Source organism: Cyprinus carpio, chromosome B3, assembly GCF_018340385.1.
Source record: "Cyprinus carpio isolate SPL01 chromosome B3, ASM1834038v1, whole genome shotgun sequence".
NCBI lineage: Eukaryota > Metazoa > Chordata > Actinopteri > Cypriniformes > Cyprinidae > Cyprinus > Cyprinus carpio.
This window is the reverse complement of record NC_056599.1, coordinates 24,138,296-24,165,060: the sequence shown is the minus strand read 5'-3', so window position 1 is coordinate 24,165,060 and position 26,765 is coordinate 24,138,296. Positions and strand designations below refer to the sequence as shown.

Sequence of the window (26,765 nt, the reverse complement as noted above, 5' to 3'; positions counted from 1 at the left end):
ACTAATATCACTCGAAATTAAGTTTGTTTAGAAATGCACAAGTGAAATTGTTGTTCAAATAAGGCTATATTGCACATATTGTTTTCAATTTCAACAATTTGACACAAATATGGCTTTTTTCCCTTTATCTGGTTATAGCAATCTGTTTAATGCGTTTATATGATGCTTGCATGTTCAAATTATGACAATTCTGGTTAATATTGGAATGTATGCATGTAATAATCGTTAGATTCAAAACACTGGAAATCTTGTGCATGTCAGAATTTCACATTCAAAAGCTGTAACAAAGTTTACTTAAGAGATTCACCTTGGTCTGTCAAACAAAATACCAGCTGTATAATAATTTGATGAAAAAATGAAAAATCTGACGCTTCTCATTTGGGATCATTAACAATCAGTAATGATCTGCCCAGTAGTCTTGTGCCATAAAGAACACGCCCTGCACTTACTGATTATAATCAACAACAAACCTCTAAAACACACGCGTGCGCGCACACAGGCTGACGGTGCAGGAGTGATTTATATCACGCCTACCTTCCCTTGGCGTGTGCTTGCGGAAGAGCCGTTACCTGGTTACTGGGGAGTGATGGAGCATTGAGTAATGTAATCTTCACGACTCCTCAGATATGAGAGTTTCTCTCGCGCTCGCTGAGCCAAAGCACCACGCGCTGTTCCTGCAGCATCTTCGGAGAGCGCGAGCAACGGCTCGTCCAGGAAAAACGCTTTAACCTCTGAATTAAGTTACAAGTATCACCACGGACAGTCTCCAGTTTGTCATATCCCCAGTTGTGAAGAGCAAGTTGTCCGACAAATATTGGTCTAAGGTAGGAAACTTTGCAAAGTGTAATTTTTGGGTGTCTCTGTCTGCAGCAGATTGTTAACCTTGTAGTTTATTAATAGTCTTCGGTCAGTGTATAAAGAGTTATGGATATTAATTTTGTTTAAACTGTTCGAAATAATGTCTAATTTAATAAATTTTAGGACAAGGCTCATGTAGATAGCTAAGAGTTGTGTGTGATGACAGATTCCAGGCTCTATTTCAGAGCTCATTTGTTACTGCAGTAAACATCGTTGCTTTTCATGTAAGGGGATATCAGCAAGACAGGTGAAGCGCAGGTGCAATTAACACTAATTACTAAGTGTTATTAGAGCGTAATTGTTACTTGGTAACATCCTAGTAAAGTCTTCAATCCATATTGTAGCAGCCGTCTTGTAGGTTATAATAGACTATGTAAATATACTTACTGGTTATCATTGCTCCTAAATGGTGTTGACAATTTGGTAATTCTCAATCCAGTTTTGCATATCCAGATTTATGCATTGGATATATATATATATATATATATATATATATATATATATATATATATATATATATATAATTATATATATATATATACTGTATATATATAGATAGATAGATAGATAGATAGATAGACTATTTTATAGGCTATTATATAGACTATAGACCATTTAATGTAAAAGCATCAAATAAACATTATCATTAGAATATAATAATAATAATAATAAATAAATAAATAAATACAACTTTGAAAAAAAAAAAAAAAAGAAAAATAAGGTAACAGCCATGCAAAATTTGCATAAATTAAGCTGTCATTCAGCTTTAGCTGGTTTCGGACCAACATTTGACTTATAGTTACTGATAAACTTGTATCTGCTATTTGATTTTTAAAAAATCTAAATATATAATTTTATTTACTTTCCTAACTTCATGCTGTATAAAAATAAATAGCATTTCTCAAATTTGGTTCCACCAATCCTGAGGATATAGACTTGAGTTGAACTGCAAAACTAATACTAATACAGTAACAGAAGCTCTAACTCAAAAACCCACTGAGTGTGAGCAGAGATCGCACCTTGCTTTTGGAGGAAAATTGAACTCATGACTGTGAGAAAAGCCAGTGCTGTCCACAGAGAAGAAGAAGCCTGCCAAGAAGGCAGGCATAGTGAGCCAGAAGACCCGGCCTGTTCAACTCTCAGGCAAGATGTGTCAGTTTTGACAGCCTACATAGTGTAACTGGTGAACTGGTTCTGCTATAGAGCCATTTGACAACATCTGGTCCAGTATCTTTCACAGACCGATAATTCCAACCCTTAGCATTGCAATTATTTGTTGCTGCTTAAATGAATGTAATTTGTATAGTCTTTCTATGTTGAGTAGTTTGTTATGGATAAAAGTTCTGGCAGGTATTTATCCATAGTCTGTCTTCTGCCATGAATTAAACAGAGAGAGACTGATTGTAAAAGGAATAAAGGGGTAGAGAGAGACAGAATGAGAGTGGGAGGGCAGGAGTGATAAATATGTGCCCCCCTCCCCTGTCTAATTAACAGCTCCTCGCTAGTCCTGTTCCCCCTTTACTGACAGTCCTGAATTTTCAAATCAAACCCAAATATACCTGTTCATAACGCAAGCCTGTGGAGCATAATATTTCGTATTAATACCAGGACATTTTCACATTCTTGCACTGTTGTATGTTGCATGTGGTCTGATCATGCGATGTAATTCATATTGTGATCTGACACTTCACACCTGCTGTATTTGCAAGACTCCCACAAACATGCCTGGGTGCATCAAGTGTGTTAGCTTATTATGTTTTATTTTTACCCACAGAACATGTCAGCGCCTCTGTCAGTAGCCTTTCGACTTTTCTCAGTGCGAGTGTAACTGTGCGATAACAGTGGGGCTGCATTGTCTCATCACATGCCTCTCTCCATCCCAACACTGCTCCAACTGTTCCACCCACATGCAGCACACACTTCACCGTCTATCATATAGAAAGTTAGGACAACTCACTAAACATCTACCACTCGTTTTTCCTGCTGGCAGAGATTTTTTTTTTAAGAAGTTGCTTCCAAAATGTGAAGTGTTGTGCTTTCAATTTAACATGTTGATTTAGTTCAATCAATAGAGCTGAGTAGATTACTTACAAATTGTAATCCATTACTGATTCCAAATTACATTTAACAATTGTAGTTATTAATAACGTAATCCGTTACATTACACATTTTAGGTAATATAATCAGACTACTGTTGTATTATTTTTAGATTACTTTTGACCTAACTTGTGTATCACGTTGATGTAAATATGATAATATTCAGGGGTGCACATAAGGGGTCCGCATGCGTGACCAAAATAAGATATGCGCTGTGTAAATTAGTTCAGAGCGCGTGTTAGCGTACTGACATGGTTGACAGCTGTTAATGCAGAATTACCATTTTAGATCGACAAACTGTATTGTATAAGATCTCTATTCAAACTGAAAGCATAAATCTTTATGATCTTTAGCTAAATGACTAAATGTAAATGTAAATCTAGGCTACCCGCTAACGTTTTCAAAGCACAGTGCAACACTGTGACGCTCTACAATACTGCGTTAAACACGGAAGCTTATATACTTACTTGGCGGCAACCCGCCAAAATAAAAGCTTGCTGGGTTTAAGTTTGAAAATGAAAAATTTAAATAATTCAAATTAAAATAATAATTAAGGTTCAAATTAAAATAATAATAATAGCATTTTATTTTTAAGTAATAAAATAATTGTATTTGTATTTAAAACTCCCTTTTTATTTTAAAATAAAATAGTATTATCACACTTTATTATTTTATAAAAAAAAAAAAGTGCAATAATATCACTGGAAAATAATAAGTTAAATATTCATGATGCAAGTCTTCGTTGATACAAGGGAGCTACATTGCGTCCATGTATAACATGCAACTGGTACGATCATTGTTCCTTTTTAGATGTTCAAGTCATCATCTTGCTATAGAAACAGGCAGACTGAGTAATACACCAATAGCAGAGAGAATCTGTAGTTATTGAAAGTTAACATCAAATATTTCTGTGATAGAAGATGAGAAGCATTTTTTATATGATTGCTCTTTATATGAGGAAGAAATACTTAGGTGACTTTGTTCTTGTTGGTAATGTTTGTATTGATGTGTCAAGTGTTTGTGATTCTGGGTATGCATGGAGATTGGCAGTGTATATATATCATGGAATGAAGAAAAGACTATCTGCCATGTCATTATGATTTGTGGAACTCTGGGCCTAGAGGCCATGTATTCCTGGAATAAATTTAAAACTTGAAACTTGAATATTATCACTATTATTAATTTTTTATAGTTATATTTGATGGGTCACACCATGTGACGCTGTGTGAGGACCAAACCAAATCTCCAGGTTCTCATATGAGAACCAGGCTGAAAAACGTATGTGCACCCCTGATAATACTGATACAGATGTACAAAGAGAAAGGAAATATATTCCATTCATTATTAACAACATGAAATGCATTAAACATTACATTATGTCAAAGTTTCCCAAACTCATGAAGGAACAAACGGCAGGGGGGTTGTGGGTTTAATAAAAAGCTAATTATTTCTATCAGAAATATGTAAAAATTAAAAGAATTTTAAAATGACATCAATCAAAATAAAACACTTACTAAAAAAATTTGTTTACCTGCATGTCATGTGTAGGTTATTTTAGAAAAAAAACATTTAAAAGGTTAAAAAGAGGAATTAGGAGGAATTATTAAATTATGTGACTCATATGTAATCGATAAAAAAGTAACTGTATGATTACAAGTACTTTAAAATGTAATCCAATATAATTACAAGTAGGCCTACTACCAAATTACATGTAATCAGTTACTACCCAGATCTGTCAATCAGTTATATTTAAATTATATTTATATCTAGTTATATTTAACACTATCTATCCATCTATCTATTTATCTATTAATATTACTGAATCATATATTAAATTTGATGAATCATATATATATATCATATGATGAACATTCAGATCAATGCAGTAGAGATGCATAGATCAAATAGCTGCTGTCATATATAATGAATTTCTCTTTCTTTTTGTCTGTCCTTCTGTCTCTTTTTCCTTCTCTAGCTCACTCATATGTAACCTCAATCTCCTATTTTCTGACAGAAGGCAAAGTTCATCATTCCTTTTGAATCATGAGAGGCTGATAAAAAGCAGGCTTGCTATTTAAATACTTGCTTATTCTCCGAGAGGTAGAAATAACAGCAAGGCTGTCAGCTATTGACGTTGAAAGAGTGAAACTGTGCCCAGGTGATTGAATGTCTCTCTATGTCTTCAAGGCAAAGCTTGAATGTAGACTGGGATTGTTTCAGACAAGTCCGAGATATTTGATGTTATCAAGGGAGGAACTAAGCAGATCAGCTTACGGTGGCAAAGTAAGCATGTGAATTTGATCTGGTGATATGGAGGGATTTTTGTTTGAGAAGGTCTCCTGCTGTGTGACTTCTGCAGTCTTTAGTGTTTTAAGTCTGCAGCATTTCAGGGGTGATAAGTGTGTTGTTTGTTGGTTGCTACTAAGCTCTGAGTGGAGATTGCAAGTCTTTGAGAGATCAGAGGCCCCTCAGTTTAGAAACAGTCTGACAGGCATGAACAGCGAATATGTGGCCCATAAGACCTAACCCATTTCACAGGCGCTGATTCTGAACCAGCCTGCGGGGAGTGACACAATCTCTCTCAGGACTGGTACAATCAGTTACCACAGCTTTGGGGTAGTAATTTCAACAAATAATTATAACAGTGCTTCACAAAAACCAACCAATTTTGAACTCAGAACATTCAAGTACAAAAACAAGATTCTTTGAGCACAAACAAACTGCTACATACACCAACTATATATATATGCGCGCGTGTGTGTGTGTGTATATATATATATATAGAGTATATATATAATATATATATATATATATATATATAAACCATATATGGTTCGTGCTGAAAACGAAATATATATATATATATATGGAAGCAGTATATATACTTTAAGGAGATTCTGGATCATGAATTTAGGAGCAATTCATGGCCTTCTGTGTGGTTAGAGTTACAAAGGATGATGGGATAGCTCCCAGATGGAAGGTCCTTGTTGCTCATCAGCACAAACATGGACTTTAGTTGTAAATGCATGGCAAACCTTCAACAAGCATTATGTGATCTGCTTTAATATGAATGTATTCATGTTTGTGGCAGTGACACACACATTGTAGATTTACTTGCGTCTGTCAGTGAAAGTACAACAATGCCAGTACCCAGTGACACTGATTATTTTAACAGATCATGTCATCAGCAGTCTGAATGACATGAGAACGGTTTCTTTCAAGTGAGCAAATATTTTATTAAGTAATGCAAACGAGACTGAATGAAAATACTAATGACCAATGCATTAACCTTGACAGAGAGAAAGAAACGGCATGCATTTTGAAGTAAAATCATCATCTTAATCATGGGTGTATAATTGCAGTTTTGGGGATCAAACATCTTAGGATGTTTCATGTGATATGTATGAGATGGATGTGTACAACTAAATGTGATTGAATCTGGCAAACCTCACCAGAGAGCAGATTTACTGCTGATATGAGCAGCAAGGGTCAATGATCTGATTAGCTGATGGGGACACTATGGACATGGAGAAGAATATTTAAAACAGAATGCATTGCATAGGGACGCAAAGGTGACACCACATAGCAGATGTTTATAAAATATTCATAGGCGAGCTTGAGTAATATTCATCAGACGTTTCTCAGCAGTTTTGTTTTTCAGAGAAGAGAGATCGCCCGTCTGTAACTGGGCCCGTTTCCCTTTACCATTCCTTTCATGTAATGAATTATTATTCTTTTTTTGTTGTTCCCATTAAATTCATTTTAATCTCTAGAAGACAACACTGAAGTCAGAGGGATTTTTAAATCAACAATTTTAAATGAACAATTAAATTAAGCATTAAATTAACATTTTAGTCATTATTTCTTTTTTCATTTGGTGTTGCATACATAACACAAAGGCTCCAACCATATTTAAAATAATGTTTAAATAAAATTACAACTCTATAGAAAAACATATTTCAGTGTTGGTCAGTGCAATGCTAATATTTATGATTAATGTGACACAATGACACCAAAAATAAGTGATTTTCAAACTGATTTCAAGCTTTTCAAAGCTCATTTGTATCCTACAACGCAAGATTATGTGTTAGTCTCTCACTGTCTGTATAATGCATGTGCATCTGTTCGGGAACTGAAATGTTCTTTATTAATTAATTTATTAAAAGCAAGCAGGGCTTTTGCTTCTTGGAAAAATGCAAATATTTGTAAATATTGTAATTACATCACATTGTGCATCTATTAATAAGTAGGAAACATTAACGTAAACTGATCATTTTTACATTGATCCAGCATGTTTCCATGTCAAAGTTTGCTTTTTTTCTTCAAAGCTTCCTCCTTTTTGACAGTCACTTCTTTACACGAAGAAAACCATATTAGCCCCATCCTGAAAACACCCATTGCAGTCGTTTTCTGACACTTTGGTGAGCTAATGGCAGAGAGACTGTGGGTTTGTAGTCTGCTGTGGCGTGCATAACACTGCAGGGTCAGCAAAAGAGCACACTCTGAGGACATAGAGTGGCCACAAGGGGCTGGGGGGTCTCGTGAGCTCACAAATGATTCATAACATGACAAATGGGACACCCTATGGTGTGGTGAACTTCACAGACATGGAAAGGCCACATTAAGTTATTTATATGATGAAAAAGTGAGTCTCTACTTAAAGTATATTACAAGATTATCATAATCTCCATGTCATATCTGACATTTTACATAATCAGACAGTTATATTCACTGCAGATGTGCAAATGTATGTACTGTATGTCCTTAACAAAATGATAAAGTACATACTCTTGTAGGGAAAGATAGAAAACCAACCTCACAAAAAAAAGGACGATTAAATATCTCCATGTAGTTAATTTGTTTTTGCAGTTGATTAGGTCACGGTTGTTATGGCTGTAAAACATTAGTTCTGCTTTTCAGATGATAAATTCCTGCTAATTCAGTTGAGATCAATTTGGACCCACTTAAATTAGTCATATCTGTTGTTCCATGTCTATAGGTGAATTCATCTCCATTTATTTGGGTAATGCAATCAAATTCTCACAAATGGGAGTGCAATGAACTATAAAAATGATTATTTGTGATACAGAGGTTAGGTAATTCTACAGCATTTTTCTTTTGCTAAGTTGTGTTGACTGTAATTTTGTGTCTTGCATACCTGCGTTAAGTTGCTTAGAGCATCTCTAATCATAGAAGTGATTATGGCAAGAGAAAAGTTCTCAACAGAAATGATTGTTTTCACCTTCTGATTCACACTGTAATAAATTATTTATGTTTCTATTTTTTCAAATGCCACTTATAGATTTTTTTTATTTTTTTTTATTTTTTTTTTATTTATCCCCCCAAAACATTTTTCATTAGACAATGATTGATACAAAATACAAAGTCATATTGTTCATGGTGAATTTATGTAGCAGACATCCTACTTAGTAAAAAAGAAAAAACAAAGCAACTACAGAATAATGACCTCTAAGAAGTATAATCTTTCAGTGTAAATACTGGCAAAACTATGTGTTAAAGAACTGACATCAGAGAGGGTAGCACATCACTGACATCACTTATGCTACCCCCCACGGGATCAGGTGGCAAAAAAAAAGTCATGAAAAACCAGGGATTGGATTTCCTCGCAATGAGAAGCATGCTGTTATCACATACAATTAGAGCATATAAAGAGCGTCCATTTGAAATCAGTCAGGATAATAAAGATCATTCAGATCATGGAAGCTGCATGATTATGACAAATATTTTCCCCCTTGTAATTGCAAATGTTAATTTCAATTAATAAAATTTTCATTTAATATTTATTTTAGGTAATATAATGGCATTTTGATGATCCCATCCCATACACTCTCTGAACAAAAGGTACTAAAGCTGTTACTGGGGCAGTGCCCCTTTAAAAGATGCACTTTTTTAGTGCCTTTTGCAAGGGTACCACCCCAGCTTTTGTTTTTTATGAGAGTGTAGTAAAGCTGTATGTTACCATTTGAGACCACATGCAGCACATTCTGCAGTCTCAGGAACACTTGCAGTTTGATTGGGTGTTACATCATCTACATTGCAAGAGAGCGGTACAATGTATCAAATCAGATTACTACCAATGCTTTTCACTTTAGTTCTAAAGTAACATGCAGTGGTATTGCTAGACCCCCTGTCTTTCATCTCAGCCCGCCTAAAAATCTGCAATTAACTGAGCTGTCTGCACCCTTGAAATCTGTGATTAGATGATCTCTCTTCACCTTTGCTTAAAACAGCAGATGCAGTAAACTGTCTGAAGTTATTTCACTCAGAATCAATGCTTTAACAGTCATTAAAATGATTTTTAAGTTTGTTCAATAAAGTATTATCCTTCTCTTATCAGTGAAGGAACTAGAATATTTTCTGTGCTTCTCTGATAATGTTCGTCTCTAAATTCATAAAAAGGAAACATTTAACACGCTTCTATGGAGCAGACTGCTTAAAACCCACTCATTAGGACCAGTTGTCATTATTGATAGGCTTAAATACTCATGTAAAAGCCCTTTGACTGGCAATCACATTCATCTGTATACAACAAAGATGTCTGTGATTGGTTACTGCTACAAGAAAATATGCTGTAAACATTTTGTATTGATGAGAATGAATGTAAATGGAATGCTGTAATTGACAATTTTAGCAATTAGCTAATTATATTAATTGTCCAGCCGTAGTGCATTGAGTCAAGCATCTCTCAAAACAAATAAAATAAATGAAACTGTGGCATCCGCTAATTGATGGTTTTGTTGGCTGTAGTATACAAACGTCATTGTTCTTATCTTGTCCCAGGAGCTGCCATATATTTAGATGAACCACTGAATGGATGAATGGCTCCCATGGGTCCCTGGCCGTGGGAGAGAGAAGATAGATTAAAGTGAGCATCCGTTCAAACAATGCTGACCTCCTGGAGCAGAGCAGGCCTCTGTCTACAAGGCAATGAGATGGAAGGAAAGGAGAAAAGGACAGGGAGACGTGCACAGTGTTGAATGATGAATTATGCATTGCTCTCACCATTTTCCAAAGCCTTTCAAAAAAAGTATCTTCTTCAGTTTAGAGAAAAAAAAATCGAATTATATATTTAGCTTATGTAAAGTAATTTTAAAATGACTTCATAGTCTAAAGCCCATGCGAGTTCTGACACTTGGGAGGTTGTGAGCTTTTGCACACGGTACAAGTCAGTTAACCTGATAATTGTGTCAAAGCTGCTACACAGCATGATTGTACTGCAAGGTGGCAATCGTGTCAGCTGTTGCGCTAAACACGGAGGTCAGAGTTTTCAATGTTGCTGTTAATGCTCTAGACAGAAAAAGAAAAGAAAACTTGACTGTGCAAATGTTTTGGTGAAGAGCAGAGAACAAAACTGTTAGGTTACCCACATTCTTCAAATTATCTTCTTTTGTGTTCAACAGAAGAAAGAACTTTATGCAGGCTTAGAACAACCTGGGCAAATTATGACAGAATTTTCATTTTTGGGTGACCTGTCCAGTCAGACAGTCCACCGTGAACAACTGAACTGCTGCTCTGCAAACTGAGTGTTCATCATTAGTTACAGGACAGACCCACTGATAACTTTCCCATTCTGCCCTACATCTGGAGAGCCTTGTGTTCAATGGGCAGGTTTACTGCGTGCTGCACTCGTGTGAAAGGGCTTACATGGTGCACGTTCTGGAGACCCCGTCACAATGGAAACAAAGACGGCAAAATGCAATCATGCTCAAATGAGCTTCTCTAATACTTCTTATGAAATTTATTGCATTGTAATTGCTATTAGTATTATAAACAGTGCAAAATACTTATTTGTTTATTCAAATATGTGTTGGCCTTTGTAAAATGGCCTTTGTATTGATTTGATATGGGACACATCATTTCACCTTTAAATATGGGACGATTCCATATTTTAAGCAACGGGTGGCAAGGTATTCCCTATGTTATGGTAGGATGGTAATACCAGTACATTTTTTTTTATCTAAAATTGCGGAATGTTTTGTGTGAGGAGTAGGGTTAGGGGATAGAAGATACACCGTTAAGGCCTTTCCACACAAAGCGCGATGTGAAAAAGCGAGGCGAATCGCCGACGAATGGAGCTTTCACACCGAGCGCAAATCGATTGTTTGCCTTCTTCTAATTCACACATGCATGCTAGGTGGTGCCGCCCAACGATGCATTTTTCCTCAGATATGTATTTAGTAAATGGATTTAACATTGGCTGCTGCTCAATATACAGCATTAAATTAAGGTAAACAAAGTTTGGTTCTACACCAGAAACACAAACTAAAATATAATGAGAAGTACAGTTATGGCATAATAGTCTGTCAGACTCCATTTCAATAATATAGTATAGAGATCATGTAAATGGTGGGCTTAAAGCATTAAAATATACTATTAGCACTAACTAGTAATGGTTTCTACAAAATCAGCCTGTGGTGCAATCATTATAAAGCTTATAAAGACATATAAAGATTTTTTCCTCTCCGCATGTCTGTTTCATGTTACTTTAAAAGAACCAATTAACTTTAAAATACTGCAAAGAGCATTGCTTGCACACTTTGTCTTAATGAAATCAATCATTTGATCATCTGAGAAGTTTTTTAAGCAAAACCGGAGCCAGAAAAATGTTTTGATGGTTTGGATAGCTATTTAATCATGAAGGTTACGAGTGTGCAGCCATATGAATGTCATAGCTTTTCTTCTCTTGCTTTTATCTCTTTTCACTTATTATCCTCTTTGTTCGACACACACTTTTATTCTATTCTGCATTCTTTTTTTTTTACCCATTTCAACATTGCACTGACACTGAATACTACTTTCATCTGTTTTTAGGGAACGAAACTTTGCAACTCTATAGATATTTTTATAATGAATTAGCTTTCATTCATGTAACATCATTGGCTGCCTTCATTCTGAAATGTTCCAAAACATTATCTTCTATGTTCAATAGCAGAAGCACAGTAAAAGTCAATGGCATAAGATCTTTCAACAAACAGGTTGTTCTTTAATCAAAAGGTTTGCTGGTATCCAGTGTCTCCCATTTTATCTACAGCTGTAATCTAACGTAATTAATTTACGGTCATATCTCAGCCTAGATTACATTAAACCTATATGGAGCATTAAGATGGCAGTTCTTCTCTGCATGTTTTCCCCTGTCTCTCTGTGTGAGTGCCACAGTGGTCTACAGTCAATTTATCTTCCATATTCTTTGCTTCTGGATGTAATTGGGAAGGAGAGAGAAAAGAAATTCAATAGAAACGGAGAGAGGCAGGTGTGAATATCTTACATACAAAGCTTTTCCATTTCAACAAAGACATATGGAATGTAAGACACCTGATCACCTGATCCTATTTACTCTTCTCTCCCACGACTAACTATTCTTACACTCTCAAACACCACTATATATCGCTACATAATTATTTAATATAATATGCCATTATATAGATTATATATTAGAGTTCATTCAGCCAAACATAAAAAATCTGTAATTTACACACCCTTGTTTTGTTCCAAACCTTTTTTATGATGACAGAATTTTTTATTTTGAGTGAAATATCTCTTTTAGATAACCAAAGACAGTATATATCCTTAGAACATGTGCACACACACACACCATGAATGGGCTTTTAATCATCTGCTCAGTCAATTCTAAATCCCAATGTGCACTGTTGCTAATAAAATGTCAATTATTAGCCACATGTGGGAAAGTGCAGTATTTGTACTGTCTGTCTGCACCAAGCCAAACACAAGCATCCCTATGGAGTCAGTCTCATTGCTGTTGCCATCACTGCAATTGTTTCTTATCTGACACAACATATAACAGCTCTCACCCTTTATTCCTTCGTTCTATTTTAATTTTGTATTTTAAATTACTATTCCCAGTATGGCAAGCCTTTCTTCTGTTCTATTATGCTCTGCTTAACAATTTAATTGTCATTGTCCATATTTGTTTTTCCATAGTTCAAATATATGCAGTGCTAATGTTTTGAAACGCTGCCATTCTAATGGTTCAGCAAGGTACTGCTGAGGCAGACTTTTCTCTACTGAGCATCTCACATACACAGGATAATTGGCATGCCTGATTGCCTAAGGGACAAAAATAACACCATCCGAATCCCTGTGAGCCATGTGAGTGTTTTTACGACAAACTGTTCTCTGCAATCCTCCAATCTTTTTATGTCATTTGACCAGTGTTTAGTTCAGTGGTTCTCAGTCAGGGTGCCTCTGGAAAGTACATTTCAAAGGAGGACTCTATAATAAATAATATAATATAAACAGTCATTTTAAAAATAAATAATAACATTGTATTATTAAAATTCCTGCTTTTATTTAAATGTTAAAAACACAAAACAAGACCTTCACCATGTCAACTGAACATATTTCTCATTCTGATGAGAATGTGCCATGCACTGCGCTTTCACACATTTTTGTCCAATGCAGCACAGAGGTCTGTGTAGACCAATTTTCCTAGTACTCCAAGTTTCATTCAACACCTTTCCCCTCCTGCGGAGCGGTACACACGTTCCCTGCTTACAATGAATTTAATCCTGTCTTGTCCTGTTTTTTTTTCAGTCTTGATTCAGCAATCCTGCATGTAATAATCATTATTTAGGCTACATTTTGTTTAAAAAGACAAAACATGGATTTCATGTTTTATGTATAAATTTATGAATTGTAAAAAGGTGTCTTTGTCATGTCTGGGCTGTTGAATATTGTCTTGGCTGTTGGACTCAGAAAGGTTGAAAACCACTGGTCTAGTCTATTGTATGTTTTCACATGGTAAGCTAGTTTCAGATTTGCAAAAAACAGTGTGAAACAAACTTCCTAACAATGCTGCTTTTGTCTGTAGATTATGCATTTATTGAATGTGAGAGTGCATTGAGAGAGAAATGATAGTTTGTGGTTGTTCTCTGTGCAGGACAATGGCCCCCAGCTGAAGGCAGTGACGGCAAGAGACTGAGATGGAGCTGACCTCAGTAGACGCCTCTGCTGTGCTGGACTTATGGGGCAACGGCTCCATTCCTGGTTTCCTCCTTAACGAGAGCATTCTCAATGACTCTTGCTTCCTCAATGCTTTGAACTGCACTAATGGGACAGATGCGGGGAACCGAGCAGGAACAAGCATGGCAGGAATCCTCATCCCTCTTATATACATCATTGTCTGCATTGTCGGCCTGGGAGGAAACTCACTGGTCATCCACATCGTCCTGCACTACTCCAAGACAGAGTCAGTGACCAACATCTACATCCTGAATCTGGCTATAGCTGATGAGCTCTTCATGCTGGGCCTTCCGTTCCTCGCCGTGCAGAACGCCATGCACTCCTGGCCCTTCGGCTCATTCACATGCAGGTTGGTCATGACCGTTGATGGCATTAACCAGTTCACCAGCATCTTCTGCCTCACCGTGATGAGCATCGATCGCTACCTGGCCGTGGTTCATCCTATACGGTCCTCAAAATGGAGGCGACCGCAAGTGGCCAAGGCGGTGAATGGAACAATCTGGGCCGTCTCGTTTTTGGTAGTCTTGCCTGTGGTGATTTTTGCAAACGTGCAGCGGGAAGGAGGCATCTGCAACATCATTTGGCCGGAGCCAGCCAACATCTGGGGAGCAGCATTTATCATCTACACCTCCACAGTTGGCTTTTTCTTTCCCTTGCTAGTCATCTGCATGTGCTATCTCCTCATTGTGATCAAAATCCGCAGCTCGGGAAAGAAGGTTCATGCCACTTCGACCAAACGGCGCAAGTCAGAGCGAAAAGTCACGCGAATGGTTGTGATAGTGGTGGCTGTGTTCGTTTTCTGCTGGATGCCATTTTACGCCCTCAACATCATAAACCTGGTGGAATCGCTGCGGGATGAGCCCCAAGGTCTGCATCTTTTTGTGGTGGTATTGTCTTATGCTAACAGCTGCGCTAACCCTATCGTTTACTGCTTCCTTTCGGACAACTTCAAGAGGGGATTTCGAAAGGCTCTGTGCCGCTCATCTCGAAGAGTCGAGAACCACGAGCCCACCGAGCAACAGAATCAAGAGGAACGAAGAAGAGTGCTGATGCCCAGGGAAAGCCTTAGAAGAGCAGTGAGAGAGGAAGAGGATGAGGAAGAAGAAGAGTACAGGGAGGAAGTGACGGAGATGACGGAAATCTGCAGGATTACTCAGAATGGAAACGGAAGCAGACAACCTGAAAGTACCCGAGCGCTTTTCTTAGAGAGACCCTCGGGTACAGGGGTTTCTGAGACAAGTTCCCCAGACAAGAGAGGCACAGGTGGGGATGCTAAAGGACCAGGCTTTGGAACTGCTGCAACCCTCCTGAACGGGGCTAAAAATGGGAATGTGAAAACACTGCCAGAGGAACCAGTGGAAAAAAACAACTCACTAGAGATCAGCTACTTGTAAACGTGTGATTTGTGTCAGCTGGAAAAAAAAAACAGTATTATTGTACGTGCCTCACTGAGCTCTATTCAGTTTGTAGTAACAGTACAACTCGTCTTCATGTCTATGAAATTTTCTCCTAATAATTAGAATTTGTAGTATGGAAGTGTACAATCTGGCAACACAATTTGAAAAGTCACAATGAATTTTGCCTTATTTATAGGACTTGGCAAATCAAAACAAGGGTCATCAGCAGCATTCCATGGTATCAATACCTATGGGACCAGCACCACAATATGTGAAGCATCTATGTGCCTTTTTCTAAATTTGTTTAGGAGATTTAATCAATGCAGTAAATCTATGGCTACGACTGACTGGGCACTAGATCACTAAATACATTTACATGCACTTTTGCTCGATTTTAGCTGTGCACATAGTGAGACTTGTAGCATACTACTAAGTGATACAATTTGGAAGAGATTTTGGAAGAGATTTTGTAAATGTAAACAGGTCAATAATTATACATCATCTTGTAGTTTTCTCTAAATGTATTTGTATGTGCTTTTTGCCTTACTTGTAAAAGTAGTGTACACTAATTGAAATCTGTTGCAAATAGGTCTTCAAACTCTACATACACATTGTTATATTGTTTTGTGATACCACTGTTGGAATGAATGTCCGAAAGAATTTCTGTTTTGTATTACTTCTTGAATTATTTTGTGCAGGGGGACTAACACCCAGATTTAACCAATGGTAAATTCCATCAAAACTATCCCATTACCACCCAAAAACAAACATATACACTCAGGTATTGAACTTAAAAGGATAGTTTACCTAAAATTGACTTGTCATTATTTATTCACTCTTATATCAATCCATTAATGTATGGATTTCTTTTTCTAAGAAACAGAAAAGGAGCAGTTTTAGCTATAAACTATAAAAACTATAGTGACTATAGTGATAAAAAAACATCATGACCGCATCATAACATACAGTAGCCTGTATGACTAATCTCAAAAAGTCATTATTTATTGATAAATGCTCTTCACCTAAAGCTGTAGGACTTTTCTTTGACATGGAATATAGAGCATGCAATATACTGTAGAATACTTCATGAAATTATTTTAGTGTATTTAGAATTTTTGGGACTTAAAGGTCATTATTTACTTCCGTTCCATAGAAAAGAGCCGTGTGATGATTCATCTAAAAAGCTCCTTTTGTGTTCTAATGAAATATACAATAGCATGTGGGTTTGGAACAACATGAGGGTGAATAAATAATGAAAATAAGTGTATTTAGCATAATTAAAGAGCATGGTCTTTGAGCCACTGGGTTTATCCGACACTTGCTAAAGAGGTTAAAGTGCCTCCAATTATAATATCATTTAATCGAATTCCACAGACAGACAACATAAGCTACACATACATTAAAATTCCACAGTGTCTCTTCCCAGCGCCGTAATATGCTTATGTGACATTCAGATACCCTTTTCTGAGTGTTATAAATAAACGTTAACTATTGAGATCATAGCAAGCACTAACGTATCAACTACACTCCCCACCGCCCTACGCCACCTCCTCCTACGCACGAGCTCACACTCAGATTGGTTTGGAGGCGTATATATGAAAGCCATTGCAGACACATTATGGAGAGAAAGAGAGAGCTACCACCATTTCCATAATGACTCTGTGGATTTCACAGCTTTCGTTCAGAACTGATTGTTTAAATATTAAAAAAGAATGTGTAAAAAGCTGTGCGAAAATGTTAGTCTGCCGTTTACTAGGGATATTTTTAATTGTTGTGCTATAGCTATATAAAATTTATTGCACACTGTGTTTACTATTGACCCGCTCAGAGAAGCTGCCCTTTGTGGCTGTGGGAAGAGAGGCGCCCATCCTGTGACCTTATGATTGGACAGCTCTCCGTATCTAAATGAATCTCTGTGATTCACTGGACGCTTGACACCCACCGGGGCCCACCCACACACGGTATGGATCCACAAAGAGGCAAATAGTGCTGAAGGCTGCTTGTGAATGCTGTGATATTATTCATTTCTTGGCGCAGACTTATATAGGCCTCTTGTGCAAACAAAGCCATTTGCTCAAGGATAAAAATACATAGCTGCCCATGTGTCCTTGGTCAGTACTTTAGCATTTATATAAGTGCAAAGAAAGGTTTTTTCTCTAACACCAAATGTATATAATCTTTGGTTAGTTTCAGCTCCTTAAATTGTATAAAACATTGTGAGAGGTTATTTATTTTCAATTGTGTAAATGTTTGAACCATGTAAGTACCTGAATGCAGATGTAGCTTGCTACAAAAGTTTAATTTTCTCACACAAGCGAAGGCTGCATTCTCACCATTGCCACAAGAGGTGCTATAGCTGGAATTATAGTGAGTTTAGGTCCTCCTGGGAAATTATAATCATGGTTTTGTATTGATGTTCAACTTGTAAATACAATTTTTACAACAAGACTTGAATGCACCATTCGTCTAAGTTAAATGTCTCCTTTTAAGCTGAGTTTTCTCTTTTAGGTCAGCTGTTAAAGTCAGTATGTTTCTAGCAGTTTACCAAAATAATAACACATATGGTTTAATGTCAGAGGCAACCAAATTTTGTATTCTATCGCCCTGAAATTTTGTGGGCAAAAAAGCCTATCAGTTGACTATTGCCAGTAGTGTAGCAACATAAGAAGCACGGCTCACACAGAAGTCACTGTCAAACCAAGAGTTCTACTAGTAAATGTTTTGAATTTGTATGACTAATTTGAGCCTGTTGCAAAATCTGCATAAGGAAATATTTTACGTGGATCCCCAAAAATTTGCTCTCTTGCCACCACAAAAATATGGGTTGGCAAAGCAATTTTGTCTGCATTCACTTACTTTCATATATCTAAAATGTTCTCTTTAAAAAGTTCTGCTAACGCTGAAGGGTGCATTTTGTGTTAGATTAAACAAGTTCTTTCATTTGAAAAATCACTGTGTGTGTAGTCTGATATTTACCAAATTCTAGATTTATAAATAAATAAATATTTTGTCTCTGTGAATGTGTTTTTTATGCTTGCTTTCTTTTTTTCTTTCTTTTTTCCTTTTTAATCATAGCTGCTGGCTATGTTGGTTGTTTGCATTTGACTGAATTTGTTAAATTAATCATAATTAAGACATAGTGGCTTTGCTTACTACAAATAAATGTTCTAACAAAAAGCACTGCAGCCATTGAAGATGGACATAGTTACATGGAACTTGTTCTCAAAATGACCTGCAACTAAATTTGGCTTGACATAACAGAATGCATATTTCCGAGCACCAGAGTGGAACATCGTGTAGCCTTGCACTTATTTTTTTATATATTTTTTTTATGGTTAAGCATGAGCAAGCCAGTGATTGCACAACAATGCCAGCCAGGTTCTATTTTGAAGAAAATTCAGACCTAAAGGCTGAAATGATGATGTGAGGGGAAAGTGAGATATAGTAGTTCCCGTCATAGGCTTAAGGTTACAAAGGCATTCAATCACTCATGCCGAAGTCTTGCTGTTTTCTTTTAAACCTAATAATAAATATGCAAAAGTGTTGCAGCACCCCAAGCAAATCTGTGACTATAGGCTGACATTAAGTCCTTGATGTGCTGTTATATGAATGTGTTAAGTGTACATGTCTTAGTGATATGATCAGATGAGTGCTGGAAGCCCAATTTGGATGCCTTCCTTATTTGATACAGCCATTTAAAGATATTAGTGTGCTCTAAATGAACTCTAAAAAATCACATCTAGTCTTATAGTATCTGTAAAAACATTCAGTTGCCCCTGTCCCAAGGAGACAAGCCAGTATTTTAAAATAATTTCTGTTGTCAATACTCAATTAGGGTTGGTCAGATTGTTCCTAATAACATTTTTCCTAATTAATCTATCTAGGCATTTTTCAGCGGAGTGACTCATTGGCCAATTATAGCGAGGACGTTGTTAAAATGGAGAATGTGGGCTGCTTCATCAGCCAGCAGGAAAGGTCTAGTAATTTCTCTTTCAATTAAATACTCACAAACTCCCTGAATCCCTTCTCTTTAATTTTCTCTTTTGTGTAACAGTGTTCATTACGCTGGTGTTTGGGACACAGGCATCACAGATGAAAAGAAAAGGGGTGGGGAGGGGGGGCATTGTGCAGGATTCTTGGAAACCAAGTGTATACAAACTTCCTGAAGCTGTATTATGACATGAAAGATCGAAAAGACAGAAAGCGGAGGAGTGAACAGGAAAATGGCAGAGCTAGAGGTCAAGCACTTGTACTGTAAGTGCAGAAGTATATTATGTGGATCTGAATGGGTTTAAATACAAGCTTGACGGTTGACATCTGGCTGCATCTCTCAGCAGGATCAGTAATGCTATCAAAACATGACACAAATGGCCCACACTTAACATGTGCCTCTTCAAATATTTTTTTCTGTTATGTAATATTTAAAAGGGTTGGTTGATTAGGATATACACTTTAGTTAGTGTGTACTGTTGCTGTTTGAGCATACATCTGCAAAGTTATTGTTTAAGGACTCCAAAAAATAACACGCAACTACCTGTAATGGTAAAAGTGCGTGATGTTTCCGGATAAAACGGCTGGTAGGGACTACATCGAGCTTCTTCCTGGGTTTGTGACATCACTAACCCCAATGTTTACATAAACCCCGCCCCCGGGAACACGCAACTACCTGTAATGGTAAAAGTGCGTGATGTTTCCGGACAATGTACACTAGGCAGTTAGCGAATCAATTACAATGAGCCCGCTAACCAATCAGAACCCATTGTGTATTTCTGAGGGAGGGGCTTCATAGAACCAGGAACTCAACAGACCGTTTTGACAAGAATGGAAACAGGTGTAGAATATAGGTAAAATATGTGAAAATAATGTATAAAGCATGAACACGTTACACTGCTTCCCCCATAAACACAATCAAAAAAAAAAACTGATCAACCACCCCTTTAATATTTTTATTTGATTTGTATAATTTTATTACATATTCAATATCTCTTTAGTTAAAGACTCCATAGATAGCATAGTGAGCTGTAGCAAGCAATCTAAAAACATTTGTGTATGACTAAATAATACGTGTCAGCAGGCCTGGCCCCCCCACGGACATCCCTGTGCCCCCCCACTTCGGATCGAGGGCGATGGTCTGACTTGAGTTTAGCGTGTTTTATAGTCTTACTCATACAACTGCCTGCTGTTGTGCCCATAACTTCTGTTTTCTTCATAATAATAGCATAACGAAATAGATTTGTAAACAAACCAGTGTATCTTCTTCTTTGGAAAGCGTCAAATGATTTTACAATGCATTTTCGCAGAGGTGAGCAATGTAGCCAATCACAGACGTTTGTTGATTTCTAAAATGCAATGGCCAATCAGAGAAGTTTAGGTTGGAATCCACGCACTCGCCGCTCCAGTCACCGTTTTTTTTCCAGTGCTGAGTTCTATCATGCTCGGAACGTCTTTCTTACAAAGACATTAAAAAAAGTTTCATCGTGTGGTCATGTTTGTTGGTGGGTTTTTTTTTTTTTTTTTTGAACTTTGTGAAATCATGATGAATGAGCAACTGTTTTTAATAAATTTGAAAGGAGCACTCTTTGCATGCTGTATACGATAATATATTCAGAATTTAAATAAAACTTGTGTTTTTCATGCTTGAACAGCAGCCACAGGCCTGGTCCTGGTCCTCTCTCATCCTTCACTGTCGTAACTCCTCTTTTTATCCTTCCGGAGCTCCTCCGTGGGACTCGAGACCGGTGAGTGGCGCAGGTGTCGCTCATTTCCAATTACTCCACCGGCCCCACTCGTCACATACCCCCATCGCCCCTCGCAGGCCGGGGGGTACTCAAGAGACTGCGCTCTACTCCCCCTCCCCCCTCTGGGGGAACCGATCACAGTGGCCGTGGGTACCTGGGGGTATGGACAGACAGACGAGGTGAGAGAAAAGGAGATGGAAAGATGAGGAGGGACAGAGATGAGAGAGGGGAGAGAGGAGAAAAAGAAAAAAAAAATTCCGGTTCCCAGACACACTGCCGCTCGGCCCTCCACTAGCTGGGTGAACTCTTCCGCAGTGCCTGGCGGCGGCACTGGATAGCCCTCGGTGGATGGCACAACACTCTTCCGCAGCCGGTGGATGGCGATAGCTCCTCCGGATTTGGGCAGCCAGCAGGAGTCCCCTGTTCCCTGCTCCTCCCCATCATGGCGGACAGCAGCAGGCTCCGGCCTCCAGGCGAACGGTGGCGACTCCGCTCCCTCATGGATGGCAGCCGTTCCTCCACATCTCGGGTGGCCGGCAGCGAGCTCGTCCGTCCCCCTGGCAACCCACTCCAGCCCACCACCTCGAGTGTCCACGGCGGCAGACAATGGCACCGCGGATTCACCACAGCGGCGAGGGATCTTCTGCAACGTGTCCCTCCTTCCTCCCGGGTTAAGGCACCAGTGTAACAAAATAAAAACATTCGTAGTCACGAAAAGAAGGAGGCGGGAACCGGCAAACATTTAAATGAAACTTTAATGATAAAATAAACACAAAACAGCGAGACAGCCCCTGGCGGACGACTGCCGTGTACCAACAAAACCAAAACACAAAATAAAATCCAGGCCTGGTCCTCTCTCATCCTTCACTGTCGTAACTCCTCTTTTTGTCCTTCTGGAGCTCCTCCGTGGGACTCGAGACCGGTGAGTGGCGCAGGTGTCGCTCATTTCCAATTACTCCACCGGCCCCACTCGTCACAAGCGCTTTTAACAATACAGATTGTGTCAAAGCACTTCACAGTATTAAATAGGAAAATAGTGTGTCAATAATGCAAAATGACAATAGTAAACACTCAATTTTCAGTTATAGGCAGTTCATCATTGAATTCAGTTATGTCATCATCCAGCTTATTCCAGTTTAGATAGTATATGTGCAATCAAGTCGAGGATATTGTTGGATATTAAGTGTCCCCAACTAAGCAAACCAGAGGCAACAGCAGCAAGCAACCAAAACTCCATCAGTGACAGAATGGAGAAAAAACCTTGGGAGAAGCCAGGCTCAGTCGGGGGGACAGCTCTCCCCTGGCCACATGAAACCAGCAGTTCAATTCCAGGCTGCAGCAAAGTCACATTGTGCAGAGGACTCATCTGGTTCCTGTGGTCTTGTCTTGGTGGCCATCTAGGAGACAAGGTCTTCACTGGGGATCTGTCTCTGGGGCTCATCTATTTGTCCTGGTCTCTGCTGACATTCAGGGTTGTAGAGATCTTCTCTAGGTGCAGATCCACCATCTGGGCTAGATACGAACTGGATCCGGGTGACTGCAGTGACCATCTGATCTGGATACAGACTGGATCTGGTGGCTACGGTGACTTGGGAATAAGAAAGAAACAGACTAATAATAGTATAGATGCCATTCTTCTAACGATGTAGCAAGTACATCTGGTGTTTTGGTAAGTGTTCCTGGTTCCGGTTGTCCTTATTAATGCAGCCTAAAAATCCTTTAACGGATTAGAATATTAGAAATGTGTTAGTGTGCTATGTGTAAGCCAGGTTAAAGAGATGAAACTTTAATCTAGATTTAAACTGACAGAGTGTGTTTGCCTCCCGAACATTGTTAGGTAGGTTATTCCAGAGTTTTGGTGCTAAATAGGAAAAGGATCTGCCGCCCACAGTTGATTTTGAAATTCTAGTCTTTATCAAATTGCCAGAGCTTTGAGAATGCAGTGGACGTGGAGGACTATTATTCAATAAGAGCTTGTTCAAATACTGAGGTGCTAAACCACTCAGGGCTTTACGCTGCCAGTGCAATGTTGACAGAACTGGGCTAATATGGTCATACTTCCTGGTTCATGCTTGACCAGCAGCCACAGGCCTGGTCCTGGTCATTGTCTATGTCTGAACTCTAGCTGCTGCATTTTGGACCAGCTGGAGTTTGTTTATTGAGCAGAACAACCGCCGAGTGCGATGATAAGGTCTAAATCCTGACTGGAAATCCGCATAGATACCATTTTTCTCTAAGATGGAATATACACTGAACAAAATTATAAACGCAACACTTTTGTTTTTGCCCCCATTTTTCATGAGCTAAACTGAACTCTTCAATGTACACAAAAGGCCTTTTTCTCTCAAATATTGTTAACAAATCTGTCTAAATCTGCGTTAGTGAGCACTTCTCCTTTGCCGAGATAATCAATCCACCTCACAGGTGTGGCACATCAAGATGCTGATTAGACAGCATGATTATTGCACAGGTGTGCCTTAGGCTGGCCACAATAAAAGGCCACTCTAGAATGTGCAGTTTTACTGTATTGGTGGGTCCGGGGTGGGTGGGGGGGTGGTTCAGGTTGATCAGGTTGTTGATTGAGGCCTGTGGAATGTTGGTCCATTCCTCTTCAATGGCTGTGCGAAGTTGCTGAATATTGGCAGGAACTGGAACACGCTGTCGTATACGCCGATCCAGAGCATCCCAAACATGCTCAATGGGTTACATGTCCAGTGAGTATGTTGGCCATGCAAGAACTTGGATGTTTTCAGCTTCCAGAAATTGTGTACAGATCCTTGCAACATGGGGCCGTGCATTATCATGCTGCAACCTGAGGTGATGGTTTTGGATGAATGGCACAACAATGGGCCTCAGGATCTTGTCACGGTATCTCTGTGCATTCAAAATGGCATCAGTAAAATGCACCTGTGTTCGTTGTCCATAACATACGCCTGTCCATACCATAACCCCACTGCCACCATGGCCCACTCGATCCACAACATTGACATCAGCAAACCGCTCAACCACACAACGCCATACACGCTGTCTGCCATCTGCCCTGTACAGTGAAAACCGGGATTCATCAGTGAAGAGAATACCTCTCCAAAGTGCCAGATGCCATTGAATGTAAGCATTTGCCCACTCAAGTCTGTTAAGACGACGAACTGCAATCAGGTTGAGACCCCGATGAGTTAGACAAGCATGCAGATGAGCTTCCCTGAGACAGTTTCTGACACTTTGTGAAGAAATTCTTTGGTTATGCAAACCGATTGTTGCAGCAGCTGTCCGGATGGCTGGTCTCAGATGATCTTGGAGGTGAAGATGCTGGATGTGGAGGTCCTGGGCTGGTGTGGTTACACGTGGTCTGCGGTTGTGAGTCCGGTTGGATGTACTGCCAAATTCTCTGAAACGCCTTTGGAGACGGCTTATGGTAGAGAAATGAACATTCAATTCATGGCAACAGCTCTGGTGGACATTTCTGCAGTCAGCATGCCAACTGCATGCTCCCTCAAAACTTGCAACATCTGTGGCATTGTGCTGTGTGATAAAACTACACATTTAAGGGTGGCCTTTTATTATGGCCAGCCTAAGGCACACCTATACAATAATCATGCTGTCTAATCAGCATCTTGATGTGCCACACCTGCGAGGTGGATGGATTATCTCGGCAAAGAAGTTCTCACAAACACAGATTTAGACAGATTTGTGAACAATATTTGAGAGAAATAGGCCTTTTGTGTACATAGAAAAAGTCTTAGATCTTTCAGTTCAGCTCATGAAAAATGGGGGCAAAACAAAAGTATTGCATTTATAATTTTGTTTAGTGTAATTTTTAGGATACTACCTTTTCTAGTATCTTATACAGAAAAAGGAGATTTGAGATCAGTCTGTCACTAGTTCTTTGGGGTCAAGTTTTTGTTTTTTGATGAGAGGCTTAATAACAGCCAGTTTGAAGGTTTTGGGGACATATCCTAATGACAATGACGAATTAATAACAGTCAGAATAGGATCTATGACTTCTGGAAGCACCTCTTTTAGGAGCTTAGATGGAATAGGGTCTAACATACATGTTGTTGGTTTAGATGATTTAACAAGTTTATACAATTCTTCCTCTCCTATAGAAGAGAATGAGTGGAAATGTTCCTCTGGGGATCTATAGCACACTATCTGATGTGATACTGTAGGTGACGGATGCATGGTTACAATTTTATCTTATATAGTATCGATCTTGGAAGTAAAGTTGTGCTGTTGATGCTTTATGTTTTGTTAATTTAGCCACTGTATGTCACGGCGCGGTAAAGAGCGCCGTGGAAAAAACAAGTTCTGGGTCCAAATGCAGGAAAATTATTACTTTAATAAGAACCAAACAAAAAGGCCAACACGGCAAAAACAAAACAGAAACGAATCACCGGGAACAAGCCGAAAATGCAAGCACTAGAGACACGTAATGACAACAAACATTAGCAAATAGCATTAATTCAGGCCGGCAGAGAGGTGGGAGTGTGGACAATATATACTAGTGAACAAATGGGGGACAGCTGTGTATGAGTATGTGACAGGTGTGTCGAACTAGTGTCCAGGTGTGAGTGTAAGTCTGTGAGTGGGTGACACAGCTGAGCGGAGTGAAGGTAATGAGTCCGGGAGAATGGAAGTGGCGCCCTCTGGGTGGTGAGAGGGAGGAACACCGGGTCCGGACTCATGACACTGTATTGAATAAATACCTGGGGTTATGTTTGTTTTCTTCTAAAAGAGAATAAATGCTTTTCTGTAGGATAGGGTACTTTCCCGCCAAGCAATACGAAATACCTCTAGTTTTGTTTTTTCCAGCTGCACTCCATTTTCCGGGCTGCTCTTTTAAGGGTGCAAGTGTGCTCATTATAGTGTCAGACAGTTTTCCGTAACCTTCTTTAAGCGTAAAGGAGCAACCGTATCTAAAATGCTATAAGAGTCCATAGTTTCTGTTACATCATCAAGTTGTTCTAAACTATTGGATATGCTGAGGAATTGAGATAAATCAGGAAGATTACCTACAAAGCAGTCTTTTGTGGTAGAAGTGATGGTTCTACCATACTTGTAACAAGAATTAGAACTGGCAGTTTAAGTCAAGTGCAAACTCTAAGACTATGTGCCATATTTCTAGAAAGAAGAGCGGCACCACCCCAGGAGGGATGAAGACCATCTCTTTTCAACAGGTCAGTTCTGCCCCAAAAACTCATCCAATTGTCTACGAAACCTATGTTATTCTGCGGGCACCACTTAGACATCCAGCCATTGAGTGTTGACAGTCTGCTATGTATCTCGTCGCCATGGTAAGCAGGGAGGGGACCAGAGCATATTACAGTGTCTGACATCGTACTTGCAAGTTCACACACCTCTTTAATGTTATTTTTGGTGATCTCCGACTGGCGAAGTTGAACATCATTAGCGCCGGCGTAAATAACAATCTTACTGAATTTACATTTAGCATTAGCCAGCACTTTTAAATTTGCCAAGATGTCAGGCGCTCTGGCTCCCAGTAAATATTGGACTATGGTGGCTGGTGTCTCTATTTTCACGTTAAGTACAACAGAATCGCCAATAACTAGAGCACTTTAAACTGGTTTCTCAGTGGGTGCATCACTGAGTGGGGAGAACCTATTTAATGTTTGGATCAGATTGGAAGAGCTGTGTTTTGAACTGTGAATATGCCGCC

General features: G+C 38.8%; 1 protein-coding gene across 1 annotated transcript; it reads left to right on the top strand.

Moving 5' to 3' along the window:
- Positions 1–478: 478 nt before the first annotated feature.
- sstr3 (somatostatin receptor 3) lies at positions 479–18,481 on the top strand. The gene is made up of 2 exons (XM_019078607.2): positions 479–824; positions 13,874–18,481. Exon 2 carries the CDS (start codon positions 13,917–13,919, stop codon positions 15,348–15,350), a length of 1,434 nt encoding a protein of 477 aa, XP_018934152.1. The 5' UTR covers positions 479–824; positions 13,874–13,916; the 3' UTR covers positions 15,351–18,481.
- Positions 18,482–26,765: the final 8,284 nt, after the last annotated feature.

Bases quoted from the DNA above. Each gene is read 5' to 3' on its own strand.
- sstr3 (XM_019078607.2), top strand. From the start codon at position 13,917: ATGGAGCTGACCTCAGTAGACGCCTCTGCTGTGCTGGACTTATGGGGC.